This window comes from Urocampus carinirostris, chromosome 6, assembly GCF_059441175.1.
Source record: "Urocampus carinirostris isolate Australia breed hairy pipefish chromosome 6, RoL_Ucar_1.0, whole genome shotgun sequence".
Taxonomy (NCBI): domain Eukaryota; kingdom Metazoa; phylum Chordata; class Actinopteri; order Syngnathiformes; family Syngnathidae; genus Urocampus; species Urocampus carinirostris.
The window spans coordinates 1,222,891-1,238,495 of record NC_142354.1 but is presented as its reverse complement, the minus strand read 5'-3'; the positions used below and the strand labels follow the sequence as shown (position 1 = coordinate 1,238,495).

Sequence of the window (15,605 nt, the reverse complement as noted above, 5' to 3'; positions counted from 1 at the left end):
TTTATTTTTGTTGAACTTAAAGTGTTGGATAAATATTTTTTCTGGTGAGGTGCAATAACCCTTATACGGTTCTACAACACAACTACCTGTCTGTTCTTCTCTGTTCAACTGACTCGAATACTGCTCAGAAAATTTCGAATTATTCGACACACAACAACTTCTTTGTAAAGTCACAGAAATTGTAACTTTCTCTGTTAACTACTTAATTTTATCATAGAGTAATTTGGTTACTAACTGTTACTTTTTGGAAGAAGTAGCAAATAACAATAACCAATTCCTTTTTCAAAATAACGCACCCAACGCTAAATACATGTACTGTACATTGAAGTATAAGTGTTGGAGTCCAGGTCGTTGCCCGACATGAGTTTTTATTTTATTTATTTATTTTGTGCAGAATATTACATTATTATGAGTAATATACTGGACTGAACAAATGGGCCCCCTAAAAGTTTTTTTCTGGTTTATCTCTCTTTTTCTTTTTTCTTCATTTGTTTCTTTTGCTCCCTTGCTTTTTTACCTCTTTTTTGTCACTTTGTTCATTTTCTTGTTCTCCTTTTTTTCTTATGTTTATTTTTTACTAACTTTTCTCTTTATGGCTTATTGCTTTTTCCTTTATACGCTTCCTGTTTGTTTTCTTTTTTTCTCTTTTTCATTTTTGTCTTTCATTTTGTTTTTTCTTTTTTCTTAGCATTTTACTTATTTCTTCTTTCCTTCCTTTTCCCTGTGTTTTTCCTTTTGTTTATTTTTTCTCCTTTTTTTCTTCTTTTGTCATTTTTTTACCCATTTTTTCCCAGACTGGCCTCACCTCATCTATTATTCTTTTGGTGGGCAGAGCTTGTCAGTGTGTGGCCACTGCTCCCCTGGCCAGACCCCGGTAACCCTCCTGGCTGGAATAGGAATCAGAAAATGAGTTACACAAAAAGACTATCGGTGCTTAAAGTTGAGGGGGCGCAATTAAACCATTGCCACGACAGATTTCGAGTTAACGGAATTGACGTCATCAGCCTGCCAAACCTTTATTGGCAGAGTGCCGAGAGGGTACGAGTCAGACGGGAGTAAAAACACAGCGAGTAGACAAAACTTGGCACTAGTAGAGGACAACATCAGCAAGTTTAACTGTGAGACGAGCAGTCTACATAGATTTTCGCCCCACAACTTATCAGCAGAGTGGTATAGGGCACGCGATGGCTTATGCAATTTTCTGCTTTCTTCTGCTTTTCTCCACATTGTCCTCGCGCATCGTTTCAGAGTCGGTAAGTCCCACGTGAGTACTTTTTGTCTTTGGGTAAGAGTAACTTCCACAAAGTTTACCTGTGGGTTAACGGGTTAGCCACACAACTCCCAACTAAAAGGGAGTCACTTTGGCTTAGAAACAAAGTCCAAATACCGCTTGTGCTTGTTTTGACGTGTTCAACGCTGCTTTTATGGCTCTCATTTATGTCTCAAGTCGTACCTTCGCTAACTACGAGCAAGTTTCACAGGTTTACCCGTGTGGAATGATTCGAAGCACAGAACAAAAAGTTTAGTGGGAACTTTAGGGCCAACGATCTGGTCACGTGGGCCACGATTTTCATCTATTTTACGTTTTCTCATTAAAAAAAGTATTTTGTTAATTACCGTTATGGACCGGTGTTATGCCGGCGTTGTATAAAAGGCAAAAAAGTCACACAAAAGCGACATTTTAGTGGCTCGCAAAATTTTATTCTTTGCAAAGATGCCACCGGTGTTCTGCCCTTTCTTGCTACTGGGCGAGACATATATATATATATATATATATATATATATATATATATATATATATATATATATACAATAAAATACACGCGAAAAATGAAATTGTTATATTACTGTTATAGTCGAATCGGCCTCCAGTAGGAAAATTCGCCCGAGTAGGAAAATATGGCAGAACACTGGTGTTCAATAATCTCGCCCAGTAGCAAGGAAGGGTAGAAGACCGGTGTTGTGCCCTTTTCCGACTCCTATGCAAATTCCTCCCCCCCCTCCGATTTTAAATGCAAAAAAACAACAATTTGTTTACACCGCGGGATCCAATGCAACCAGGGTTTCATTCATAATAAAAAAGACATTACATACGGATATTATAGTAAATCAAATAAATATTATTTGTGTACAATTAGTTGTGATTGCGGAAATCATAGCGTACAGTGACGTTGGTGACTTTTCCATCCGCGTTAACAAACGCATTTTGTAAAATACGATCGCGCTTTATTGTTTAAATAAACGTGTTATATAGACTAGGATCTCCCAATTATTATAATTAGCTCGCTTTATTTTTTTTAAAGCGTATTATATAGAATACGATCGCTTTTGTCGGAAGCGTACATTGACGTTGGTGACATTTTCATCCGCGTTAAAAAACGCAATTTGTAGAATAAGATCACGCTTTATTGTTTAAATAAACCCGTTATATAGACTAGGATCTCCCAATTATTATAATTAGCTCGCTTTATTGTTTTAATAAGCGTTTTATATAGAATACGATCAGGGGGGGAGGAAAGGGCACAACACCGGCGGCATCTTTGCAGAGAAAGACATTTTGCGAGCCACTTAAATGGCGCTTTTGTGTGAGTTTTTCTTTTAAATGAAAGCAAGTAAAATTTATGAAAATAGTGGTTCGCGTGACCAGTTCTCACTTACAGTAGCTTGGTACACACACACACACACGAGTAAAACTTTTAGAAGCATTGACTTTCTTTGGCTTGCACACACCTTAAATACTTTGATAGTGTTGATGGGTTCGATGATAATAATAACAATCAATCATTATTGAATATGTGTTTTTGATTATATGTTATACAATATATGACAGAACACCGGTTAGCCAGCTAGCATAGCCCCAATGTTATTAAAAAAAATCACCCCTGCATGAAATGTCCACTCCCATACAAACGTCACTAATATAACTTGGTATCTAATGTTTTGAAGAATGTAATACAGTTGCGGTTCTACACGACCAAAATTGAGAAGGCACATATTTAACACCAATAAATGAGGTAAATATATTTTCAATTGCAGAAATGCCTGAATAAAAAAAATACTTTTTTTAAATGCAAATAGAAAATAATTATTAGATATACTTGTATAATAAATAAAAAATACAGTATCGGGTCTGGAACCTATGACTCGCAGGCTATACAATGGCTTGCAAAACTATTTGGCGCCCTTGAACGTTGTGACCTTTTGCCACATTTCAGACGTCAAACATTAATATATTAAACTGTAATTTCTTGTGAAGAATAAGCAATAAGTGGGACACAATCATGAAGTGGAACACACTTTATTGGATAATTTAAACTTTTTTTAACAAATAAAAAACTAAAAAGTGGGTGTGCAAATTTTTTTAGCCCCAATGAGTTAATACGACACTTTTTATGGATATCTTTAAAAAATGTCTTCCCTCTTGCGTCTGGACAGAGTTTGCTGCACTGAAAGTAAAGGGGCTGAATAATTTTTCACACCCACTTTTTCGTTTTTTATCTGTTAAAAAGATTTAAAATATGCAATAAAGTTGTTCCACTTCATGATTGTGTCCCACTTATTGTTGATTCTTCACAAGATATTACAGTTTTATATCTTTATGTTTGAAGTCTGAAATGTAGCAAAAGGTCACAAAGTTCAAGGGGGCCAGATAGTTTCGCAAGCCACTGTATATGGCTATTTTTATGGGTACATATGACTTGGAGATAAAATAGTACCTGCACTTAGAGATGGATAGATAGATAGATAGATACTTTATTCATCCCCGCAGGGAAATTCACACTTCCAGCAGCATCCCTGCGCTGGAGAACAAAACAATAATAAAGCAAAAAGAATACAATACACAAATACCCAATGTGACGTGATGATACCCAATGTAGCATGTTATATAGAGTATCTAGATAGTGCTACACAGAATACACACTGCAATAAAAATACAGTACCGTATTTTCCGCACTATAAAGCGCACCTAAAAGCCTTTATTTTTTTCAAAAGCTGACCATGCGCCTTATAATACAGTGCGCCTTATTTATGGATCAATTTTAAAATTGCAAAGACTTCCAAATAACTTGCAGCCGCCGACTAGATTTTCCCCCGAACGCCAAGTAGTACGCGGTGTATGCTGGGATTTATTTACCAGCGTTTCATTGGCTAACCAATGTGTCAATCATCATTTGAATCGATCGCTATTGGCTAAAGTTATTCGGAGGTCAAGGGGCGGATCCTTTTTATCATTTACAGGCTGCCATTGGTTTGAACGGCGACACAAAGCCTGCAATTGGCCGAAAAAGATGTGTCAATCATCAGTTGAGTCGATCACTATTGGTTAGAGTTATTCGGAGGTCAAGAGGCGGATCCTTTTTATCATTTACAGGCTGCCATTGGCTTAAACGGCGACACAAAGCCTACAATTGGCCGAAAAAGATGAACGTTTATGGCACGTGGCTGACGGCATAGAGGAAGCATTTTTTTTCTATTCTGTATTTGAAAATATTTTATTCTCCTGGATTTACTACCCTCACGGATATAAGAGGACATTGGCTGCACATTATTATGAACACAACGACTTCGGTGAGTTACTTCAGGTTTTATATTGTCTCTGTATCTTGTTTCAGACCGAACTCGATGTTTCTGTGATAAGCGGTGCAGATAACGGATGGAATTGAGTGTCTATTTTTAAATTAAACTCAATTCCAAGTGTTTATCGTCATATGCACAATAAAGTTGCGAGCGAAAAAGAAAATATATACGAAAGAATGGTTGGCATTTCTTGAATCCCAAGACTTTAACCGAATAATGGAACGATGCATTTGAGTGACATCGTACGGACACCGCATCCGCACGTGTTCTTGACACGTATTTGCGTCTTTGCAAGCTTTGGGAATGTTCAGGGGGTAATAAGTTTGACTGAACTATCTGACTGTTTTGTCCACGTTCTCATTGTAGCGCCTTACAATCCGGTGCGTCTTATCTATGTCAAAAATAGGACCAAAAACTATTTTTTCGGGGTGCGTCCTATAACCCGGTGCGCCTTATAGTGCGGAAAATACGGTAATATGCAATGTGGTGGGTGTGGTTTAATGTGGGCCTTTACTCTGCCGGATGGAGTTAAAGAGCCTCATGGCATGCGGAAGAAAAGATCTCCTCTGTCTGTCCGTGGAACAAGACTCTGACAGGAGTCTGTCGCTGAAGCTGCTCTTCTGTCTGGAGATAATGCTGTGTAGTGGATGTGATGAATTGTCCATGATTGACCGCAGCTTTTCCAGTGCCCGTCTATCAGCTACTGTTGTCAGGCTGTCCAGCTCTGTGCCCACAACAGAGCTCGCTTTCCTCACCAGTTTATTGAGACGAGAGGCATCCTTCTTCTTGACGCTGCCTCCCCAACATGCTACCGCATAGAAGAGGGCGCTTGCCACAGCAGTCTCATAGAATATTTTCAGGAGCTTTTTGCAGATGTTGAAGGACGCCAGCCTTCTGAGGAAGTAAAGTCGGCTTTGACCTTTCCTACATAGAGCTTCTGTGTTGGCAGTCCAGTCCAGTTTATTGTCCAGCTGCACACCCAGGTATTTTTAGGTCTGGATAAATTCCACACATTCTCCTTTGATGGTTACAGGATGAGTTGTAGTTCTCCTGAAGTCCACCACCATCTCCCTGGTCTTGGTGGTGTTCAGGTGCAGGTGGTTTGCATCGCTCCATTGGACAAAGTCCTGAATCAATTTCCTGTATTCCTCCTCCTGCCCACTTCTGATACATCCCACGATAGCAGTGTCATCCGCAAACTTCTGCACATGGCAGGACTAGAGTTGTACTGAAAGTCCGACGTATACAGGGTGAATAGGAACGGAGAGAGCACAGTCCCCTGCGGAGATCCTGTGCTGCTAACCACAGTGTCCGATGTACAACCCCCTGTTTCACATACTGGGGTCTGCCTGTCAGGTAGTCCGTAATCCATTCTACAAGGTGTGAGCTAACTCCCATCTCTAAGTTTCCCACTAAGTAGAGGCTGTATGGTATTGAAGGCACTGGAAAAGTCCAAAAATGTAATCCTCACAGCCCCCTTAGCCCTATCCAGGTGAGAGAGGGATCGGTGTAGCATGTAGACTATAGCATCCTCCACTCCCACCTTCTCCTGGTAAGCAAATTGCAGAGGGTCGATGGCATGGCGGACCTGTAGCCTCAGGTGGTGCAGTAGCAACCGCTCCATGGTTTTCATCACGTGATGTCAGGGCGACTGGCCTGAAGTCGTTGAGTTCCTCAGGTCTTGATTTCTTTGGGACTGGGATGATGCAGGGTGTTTTCCACAGCTGAGGGACCCTCCCCTGTTCCAGGCTCAGGTTGAAGATGCGCTGTAGAGGGTCTTCCAGCTCCCACACACTGGTCTTCAGTAGCACTTTTCAAATGGTTACTTATAGAGTTGCTCGTCACATATACAAAACCAGAACAATACTGGCTGTCGGAATTTTCAGTCAAGTATATATAGGACACAATTATAACTACAGTTTACAGCCAAGGTGTCACACTGACGTTTTGTCTGTAAAATGCTAAATAATCCTTTATATGGAAGCTCATTAAACAATCTATGTTCATTGTTGAGACACTTTATGATGAAAAGCCACAAATACATTTCAAACACGAAAATTTCTTGCAAAAGCAACTAAAGCAATTTGATTGGCTAAGCGGTAGGAATTGGCAAAGCTTTAACACGGGACAGGACGCCCGGTCTGCACTGAAGGTAAATACATTGGTATCTTCATTTGCAGTATTTTGTGACATTCTAACAAAATAACTGCCTGCACCTTGTTTTGAAACCGTTATTTGGGACAAGAATGACGGTCAATATGAGCCTCACCACTCTTAAGTAACTGCGGGAGGGAGACTAATTTGAAGTCGTTTCTTTATATCCGTATGGGACACAGGCTCTGGCGTTATTATTATGTCATATATTTTACCAAATCTTCAAAATGTGCTAAAGAATAGTTTGTCTGGAGAACAAGTTCGGCAGATTTGTTGAATTTTGTCTAAAAATATAGTGTGGCTCTCTCAAAAAACTCCATCAAAATATTTTTGCTTTTATGGGTCTTTGGCTCAAAAAGGTTCCTGGCCACTGTTGTACACCTTGCATCATGGTGGTAACCAGGCTGTATTTTGGGGTGCTAATATAAATATTTTTAAAACTATTTTTCTGGATAAAGGACAAGATAGGCTTAAATGTGATGAAAATCACTAAATGAAAAACAAATAAGTACAACAAAACAAAACTGTGAACAACGTAGCGTCAGAAATTATTCATTCAGTTTAAATCCTAGCCGCCCCCCCTGGCCACTATTTCGTTTTGCTAGTGTGACTTGCGGCATAGCGGTAGAGTTGAGGACTCCAGTGTATTACGGTTGAGAGAATGTTATGACGAATAACTATTATAGCACACAATACCATGACTTTATCATCAACAGACATAACTCCTCATTTTTGCTGCATTTAATCGTATTAATAATCGTTTTGCTAACCACAAAAGGTAATGTCATGTTCATCAATGGGAAGTGACACTCTTGAACATTGTTGAATGATCCGAAATCATTTTTAGGGAACTTCACGAGATTTGGACTTTGTTTTTTAGCCAGAAAAACTTCCCGGGAGACTCTCCATTAGTTGTGAGTTGTGTGGCAAGCCTGCTAGCCTACAAGTAAACTGTGGAGGTAGCCCATTTTTCAGGAGGGCGGATTATTACCTTATGCTTTTTTTGCCTTTTGTGCTTGCTCCTCTTGCCCTGTCCCTTCCCTGTGGAATGTGACCTCTGCTGACCTTGAGGGATTTTGCACACTTGGGAGAGTCTCAATGGAACCGGACAAACCCTCTCAATAAAGCCCCTTAACACGCACAGGCTGAATTCGGACACATTTTCGGTGACTTTCTAAGCCCACTTCGAAAGACTGATCAACTTTTCCTAAGTCCTGTCCTTGGCTCATCACAGTGTTCTTAATACCAATAAACCAGGGACAAAATGATTGTAAAGTTCACGGTGGTTTTCCTTTGGCCTCACTTTGCTTCTTTCAGATTCAGATCTAACCAGAGCTGAATTTTTTTTAACTCTCTGCGCTCAAATACCTTCAGGATCACGTGGGTGCCTTAATGGTGCTAGCTTTGTGTGTTTTTTCTTGAGATGAGTAAATTTGTGCTTTGCTGCAATTACCATTTCAGCAAGCCCTAAAGAAAATCTAAAAACTGAAAAGAAAAAAAAAAGATCAGGTACAGGTATTCCTTGAGACAGCAAAAGGAAACAACCATGGAGATGGGCCTGGGAGATATGACAAGTATTTTTATCACTATATAAAATTTCTTATCAGTCGATATCGATAATTATCACAGCTTTTTTTCTTTCACATTTTAAGTATTATTTTTGCCGCGAATGAAAGTCGACAAAACCAAATGCTGCTTTAACAATCTTTAATGTCAGAACAAGGCGAATGGTAACAAACTACTTCACAGGATTTCACAAATTTGAAGAACACTAAACAAATTTAAAAGTTAACAAAACAAGGCTAATATAAGTGCCGAATATTGCACATGACTTGAAGTAGACTTGCAATCCCCCCCAAATTAAATAACCATAAATACACAATTTTTAATTTACTTTCAGCAACGAATATGTTAAAGATTTATGTGCAATAAGTCTTAAAGTGTCTTACAATGTTAACAAAATAAATGCACAAAAAGAAATGGCTTGCTGTTGGAAAGAAAAAGCTTTTGTTGCTGTCTGGACTCAACACTCGATGATGGCCCTATGCTTGGCCCACTGGCACTTGACTGTCTTTAATTTTTATTGGGCGATATTGTTTTAAATGATTGAATAAATTTGTCTTGACGTCTTTATGGCCAGAGGTTGTCAGCAAAGTTTTCAATGGACTCTAACACTCTGTTTTTTTTTTTTGTTTTTTTTATGGAGTTTACGTTTCCAAAATACCTCAAAACAACTGAAGAAGACTGTCTTTGACTCGTTTAGTGGGTATGCTGTTTTTATCTTTTTCTCTCATTTTGACCGTGTTATTTCCCTTCCACACTGTGAGCCACTATTCCTGCGAAATGATTGGCTGGTTCTTTTCACCTTCTAAATACAGTTCCGTTCAGTTTGTGAAAATTCTACCGTTAGTGACCCTAGATAATTGTGTGTGTGTAATATATATATATATATATATATATATATAATTAGAGCAGCGCGGTGGTTGGCGCGTTTGTGGCACAGTTCGAATCCAGCTACTAACCTCCTGTGCGGAGTTTGCATGTTCTCCACGTGCCTGCGTGGGTTTCCTCCGGGCACTCCGGTTTCCTCCCACATTCCAAAAACATGCATGTCAGGTTAATTGGCCGGTCCAAATTGTGTGAATGAGCGAGCGAATTGTCTGTCCCTGTGTGCCCTGCGAGTGGCTGGCAACCAGTTCAGGGTGTCCCCTGCCCACTGCCCGAAGATGGCTGGGATGGGCTCCGGTACCCCCGTGACCCCACTGAGGAGACTGTCTGTCATGGAGGGGTCTGAAATTTTCCTTGTAGGTGCATGTCCACTGTGAGAAAGATGAACTTAAAAGAAAAATCCAGAAATCACAATGCGTTTTTCACAATTTATTTGTCTAGTCATGTTTATTTGTATAGCCCTTAATCTCAAAGAGTCCAAGGAGTGCATAGACAATAAATTATTGCAAACCAGACTATTATTACACCATCCCCTGATCTAAAACCTACTTGAGGGCAAGGAAAAACTCAAAAACCTCAACATGAGGAAAATAAAGAAACCTTGAGAAGGGACATCACATGAGGTAATCCCCCTTCCAGGATGACCAGGCTGCAATGGATGTTGCAATAACAAATAACACCGATATTGTCACCGTAAAATATAGGTCATTCATATGCTATAGAATAGAAGTGTGTTTTAAGCTTGGATCTAAACATTTCCACACAAATTTTTGTGATTCAGCTCCCCAAAAATATTTTAACAAATGTGTATCATCTAGATTTCTGACCCTGAAAGACCTGTTAGCCCGCCTATTAGAAGTACACCTGCACTCCATGTATGATCCTGAATCAGATGCACCTGTTTGAGTTCGTTAGCTGGATATAGACACCTGTCCACCCCATACAATCAGTAAGCCTTCAATGTTATCACTTTCTACAAATCTTTTGGGAAAAAAACAACTTTCAAAGAGATTTTTCGCTGCCTGCCCTTCAAAATGTTACGATGACACGTAAGATAGTGTCATTAAAGACGCACAACCAGATGCCACTTTTTCTGGATGCTTTTATTTCGTACTTTCAAACTTCTAGGTATAACTAATGGCACAGAATCAGTAACCTGATGGCAGGAGGTGCATGTGCTAACTGGAACAAGCTGGTGGCGGTGAGCAGTTATTGGTCTCTAGTGGTAATGTCTGGGATTGCTCCTAAACTGGATTTGTCTTTTGGTAAAGCGAGCAAGATTATTGTTCCAAAAAAACTACTATGCCGAGATTCTCGTGTTTAGAGGTGGTTGTATAAAGAAATACCTCTGTATAGGCTTGGCCTTTGTAGGAAGACTGGTTTGATTGATATGGGTTCTTCAGGGCCGATACAATACATTATTAGCATTAAAAGGAGGCCAAAAACTGATATTTTCAGCTGATATTCATATAATGTAAAAGCTTAAACATTGACAGTAAGACATTTTTAATAGTGTAAAAACAAACAAAGAATATGTATAATTTCAAAAAATAGTTTAAAAGCTCTCTGAAACCTTTTACAGTATATTAGAATTTTAACACAACGTGACTAATCTTTCACGTAACCAAAAAACTAACGGTGCATGAAATAGAATTAGGCTTAACAGCAACTCTCATAAAGGTACATAAAAACACAACAGCTCCCTGATTTTCTTTTACATAAAATAAATATGTCAATACAACCAACGTGATTTAAATTAACTTAAAACAAAAAGTCCATCTAAATTTCAACAGAGCTGGTAAATCGAAATGTGAGGGCACTCCTGTTTTAGAGCCAGATTGACAAACAGCATTACATTAACAGCTAATCACTCAGCCTTCCACTTTAGTTTGGTTTTTATGCTCCCTCTCGATCACAAACACACCAATTGAGTAACAAACTAATGTTATGATAAGTGCTAATATACCAGTCTCCACCTTAATGTGCTTCCCTAAAACAAGTTAAATATACTATTTACGCTACCTCACTTAGACGCTTTTCTGCCACTGACTTTTTAAACCTCAATATTATCAGCAGTCTTGATTCACAGGTAGATTGGGACTCAGGAGTTGGCTGAGGTGCTGCTGTTTACTCGGCTCTAAAGGTATTATTACTGCTTCAGTGACTCTGCCCCTGGTCGCTTATAAAATTAGAAGGTGCGGGGTGGTTAGCTTCCAAGGAAGAATGAAGGAGAGAGGCTCGGCTGTATCTGAGCCCAAAAACAGTTTTGAATATATTTAATGGACCCGTCGAAGAAATAAAAATGCAAATCCCGTAATATCGGTGACGATAATCGGCCCGCCCGATAATCGGTCGACCTCTTGTCGAAATTCTCTTGTTTAAAGATGCTCGCATGAAGAGGTACTGCTGTATGGTTTTGGCCTATGTAGGAAGTTCAGTGCAACAGGTTACACTGAGGTCTGCGTGTTAGCAGGTGAGGGAGACGGAGACGTGGTTGCCACTGAAAGCCACTCGAAGCAACGAGTACGAGCAACAAGAGTCGTCAGGAGACATGAGTTTCACAGATGACGAGGATGATGAAGATGACTACTACAATGACACATACAAAGACAATGATTATACGGAGGAGTCGGGGTCTGGTGACGAAGCGGGTTAGTCCATGTTTCGGTGCGCGTGGTACAAAATTAAAGCTGGGTTTCAATGTTGTTTTTTTCCACAGAGAGTGAGAACCCACATGAAGACTTGTCTCATGAACGCGACTGGCCATGGCTTACTAAGGTAATTTTCTATTTTTTGAAGGACTTCGGCTTTTACAAGTCTGGTCAAAACTGATTGCTGGAACACAAATAAGGAAGCAGGTAGTCTGTATAGACTCTGGGCTTGTTTACATGTTTTTTATACAAACAAAGAGTCACAAACTCAAGTTATTTGAGGGTGTGTCAGAGCTAGGGTCTGGCTGCAAGGTGGTTAAGTCTTTTGACCTACTGAACATGAATACAACATTTAACATGAACTGTTCTTAAAATGACTTCTAGAAACAAAATTAACATTAAATTGTATCTACAGTTTGGCAGCTGTTACGTATGAATACACTGTACAATGAAGTTTTGTTGTATGACAAAAGTTAAGTCACATTTATTTGTATAGCCCTAAATCACAAAAAGTATACGAGGGCTGCACAGACGATGAGAATAGATAAAAATAAGGCTAAAATAATACAGCTAGTGTATTAGACGGCTTTAACTAGGCTACTATAGTATAATCGTATAATAGCTATTTTAGCAAGGTTTTACACATCAAGGATCCATTCTAGAAAGGCTTCAAGTGACTGCTATAAACTTCAACGTTCCATTCTAGCTAGGCTGTCTTGGACAGCTATAAACGTAAAGGATCCATCCATCTTAGCTAGGCTATCATGGACGTTATAAATGGCAAATTTCCATTTGGGCTTTATTGCCATATAAGGCAAATTACGCCAAAGATCGATTTTACCTAGGCTGCAAGGATCCATTATAGCTGGCTGCCACTGGATGTCAAAGCTGCATTATACATCAAATGTTAATTTTAAAGCAAGGCTGTCATAGATTGCTATACATGTACACTATCCATTCTAGCTAGACTGCCACAAGTGGAAAAATACATCATAGACCGATTCTTGCTAGGCTGCAATAAACTGCTAAACATTTCAATGATACATTATAGCTAAGCTGCTTTTATACGTCAAATATATTTGATCTATAGTTCTTGGTAATGCTTGAAATTGAAATTGTCTTCATGTTTCGCAACAATTCTACTCAAAAATGATGCAGACGCTACTCTCTGGTGGCTTTGTTCTGCCATTACAATTCTTCCCTCGTAATTAATGGCAGCTGGCATTAGTTTTTACAGCATTGTCCTCTGAAGCATCATCGCCTCTAAAGGGCCATGCCCAAGATGACCGGTGGATGTTACACCTCAACAGTGCATTATGAAATGTGTATTGGTGCAAAGACTACACATCAGCTATGGACCATGCAAAAAAAATGAAGTTAGCGTTTCATTGTGGTTAATTGTAAAGGAAAGAACTTCCTGCAACTAAACATGTAAGCCATTTTACCCAACATAGCACAAGATTTGTCCTAAAAATACTTGCATACGCATTGTTCAGGTACACAATATATTCGCCATTTACTCGAGATTTAAATATCATATATCTTGATAAGATAAAAAACTGCATATGTGAATCGCAGATATACAGTATTTGTGGATGTGAAAAATATTAATCTTAAAGGATTTTTTTTTCTTAAATGTTAGTGTAGAATTTGGAAAATTGGCTTTGAAAAAATTGGCCTCAAGTCCTTAAAGTGCTTGAATTTGGCAATGAAAAAGGTGCACGATTCTTCCATTAAAGTTTTGCTGCACACTACTATGGTTGAGAAGCACTGATCTTGACTTAAGTTTTTCTACCAGTGTGCCTTTATTTTTTAAAAAAAAGTAGGCTATTGTTCAGTATATTTGCCTTCTTCCAGTAATCAGCTGAGTAACTAACGGTCATCTCTCTCAGTAGTTGTCAGGATATTAATTTTTTTGTTCTTGTACTAATTATCTGCCCATGAGATATTATCGAACAGTGTTTGCCGTACCATATAAGAACCCTAGCGGGTCGCCAGGGTACAATTGGTCCCCGCCAGGGTTTCAAACTTGCAGCCTTTTTTTTTTAAAGTCGAAGGAAGGGTTGGGGGGACTGTCACATAGGCACAATGAACACAGAAACTGTCTAAGAGAGAACAAAAAGGAAATTTACAATATTACATACATATTACATTTTATTCATTAATTTCATGCATAATATTACATCATTAGTGGTGGTATATTAGTTAAAGCATCATAAATCATGGGGCGGCGGCAGTAGCTCAGGAGGTAGAGCGATCGTTTTAGGATTAAGGGGTCCCAGTTCGACCCCTTAATCTGTTCGAATCCCGGCTTGTCCGTGTTACATGTCAAAGTGTCCTTGGGTAAGACACTGAACCCCCAATACCCCTAATAAGCAGGTTATCGCCTTACATGGCTGCACAGATCACGGCCGCTATTGGGAAATGTGAAGCACAATGTAAAGCGCTTTGGGAAGTCATTGACTTGAAAAGCGTTATATAAATGCGGATCATTTCATAAAGATTGCCCCCGGACACGCAGAGCCGTTCCACAAAATGTATGGGAAACACTTTAGGGAAATATATTTATTAACTTATTTTTTAGGTGACGCAGTTCTAGATTACACTAGTATTATGCACTGTTTACATCATTATTGACCAATCATGTTGCTGTTCCTACCCCCTTTATGGCAGATCTGCTTTTGTTTCCTAGGAGATATATCAATAAAAGGGGTTCAGGGAGGACTTTTAGAACATGTTGGAATTTCTTGTCTAAGGTTTTGCGCTCTCTTCCCTGTTTTCTTTGTAATATTAAAATCAGTCGATGGCTTCTGTCCTTATTTTGAGTGTCTACTAAACTTTAAACGTATCACTTTTATTTTACAAAAATACGTAGTTCCACTGGCAAATCATTTTTGCTCATTTTATGTATTCTGTTATTTTCCTGGGTAAAAAGTATAGTAAGACTTGTAAAACTGGTTAAAGATGAAGTAAAATCCCAAATCAAAGTTATTTATCAAAATTATTAGCCTTATATTACCTCCTGAGTCAGTGACCACAAGCAATAAGAAAGACCTCATCGTGTCAATCTAAGAAACATTGTAGTTATGAACATGAAACTGGTGCAGAGAATTACTTTAAAAATATTTTTACACACTATAATCTTCGATTTTTAGTTTTTTTTTTTTTTTTTTTTTTTTTTGAGGAAAGAGTGTGTCTTGGATCAAAAAACTTTAAGAACGCTGATCTAGACTATGTATTCATTCACCTGCCAAAAGGGGTCAGAAGTTGTTTTTTGCTGTGGCGGTGCAGGCTTAAAGTAATTATACTATAAAAACGGTGGCGAAAATTTTATTACAAAGATGGAAGACACTCTGGATTTCTTATTTAGTGAAGGGGTTTAAATATTGCAACAAAAGATTAAGGGCCGAGGTGCTTTTTGACAGCAAATTAATCTTCAAATTGATCCTCGAACCAAATGGTGAGAAATTTCTCTGTCTCACTTACCCTCTTCTCTCGCAAATGATGGTCGATTGCATCGGCACTGCACCTTTTAATATTATGCGATCTCTGTGTTTGTAAATTTTACCAATGGTCAAACAATTCATGTTGAAACAACATGCAACATTCACCATTTTCACCCCCCCTTACAATCTTACTTATTATCGCCGCTGTAAGCTCAAAACAAATAGCTCGCTTCTTTTTCCACTTCCAGCCTTGCTATCTGTAGAAGCATTTCGCTTTTCATCGAACATATTTGAATTGATGCAAGGGATTCAATATTCAAAAAGTTGA

At 38.8% G+C, this 15,605-nt stretch overlaps 1 protein-coding gene across 2 annotated transcripts in view; it reads left to right on the top strand.

The window, feature by feature from the left end:
* The first annotated feature begins 1,042 nt into the window (after positions 1-1,042).
* Positions 1,043-15,605, top strand: part of sdc4 (syndecan 4) — a 29,564-nt gene continuing 15,001 nt past the window's right edge. The window contains exons 1-3 of one of the 2 annotated variants that reach the window (XM_088337407.1): positions 1,043-1,253; positions 11,654-11,831; positions 11,900-11,958. In XM_088337407.1, coding sequence (XP_088193533.1) covers positions 1,185-1,253; positions 11,654-11,831; positions 11,900-11,958 — 306 coding nt within the window. In that variant the 5' untranslated portion in view covers positions 1,043-1,184. Of the gene's footprint in view, positions 1,254-11,650; positions 11,832-11,899; positions 11,959-15,605 lie in introns of both variants that reach the window. The other variant, XM_088337405.1, reaches the window with a different exon arrangement.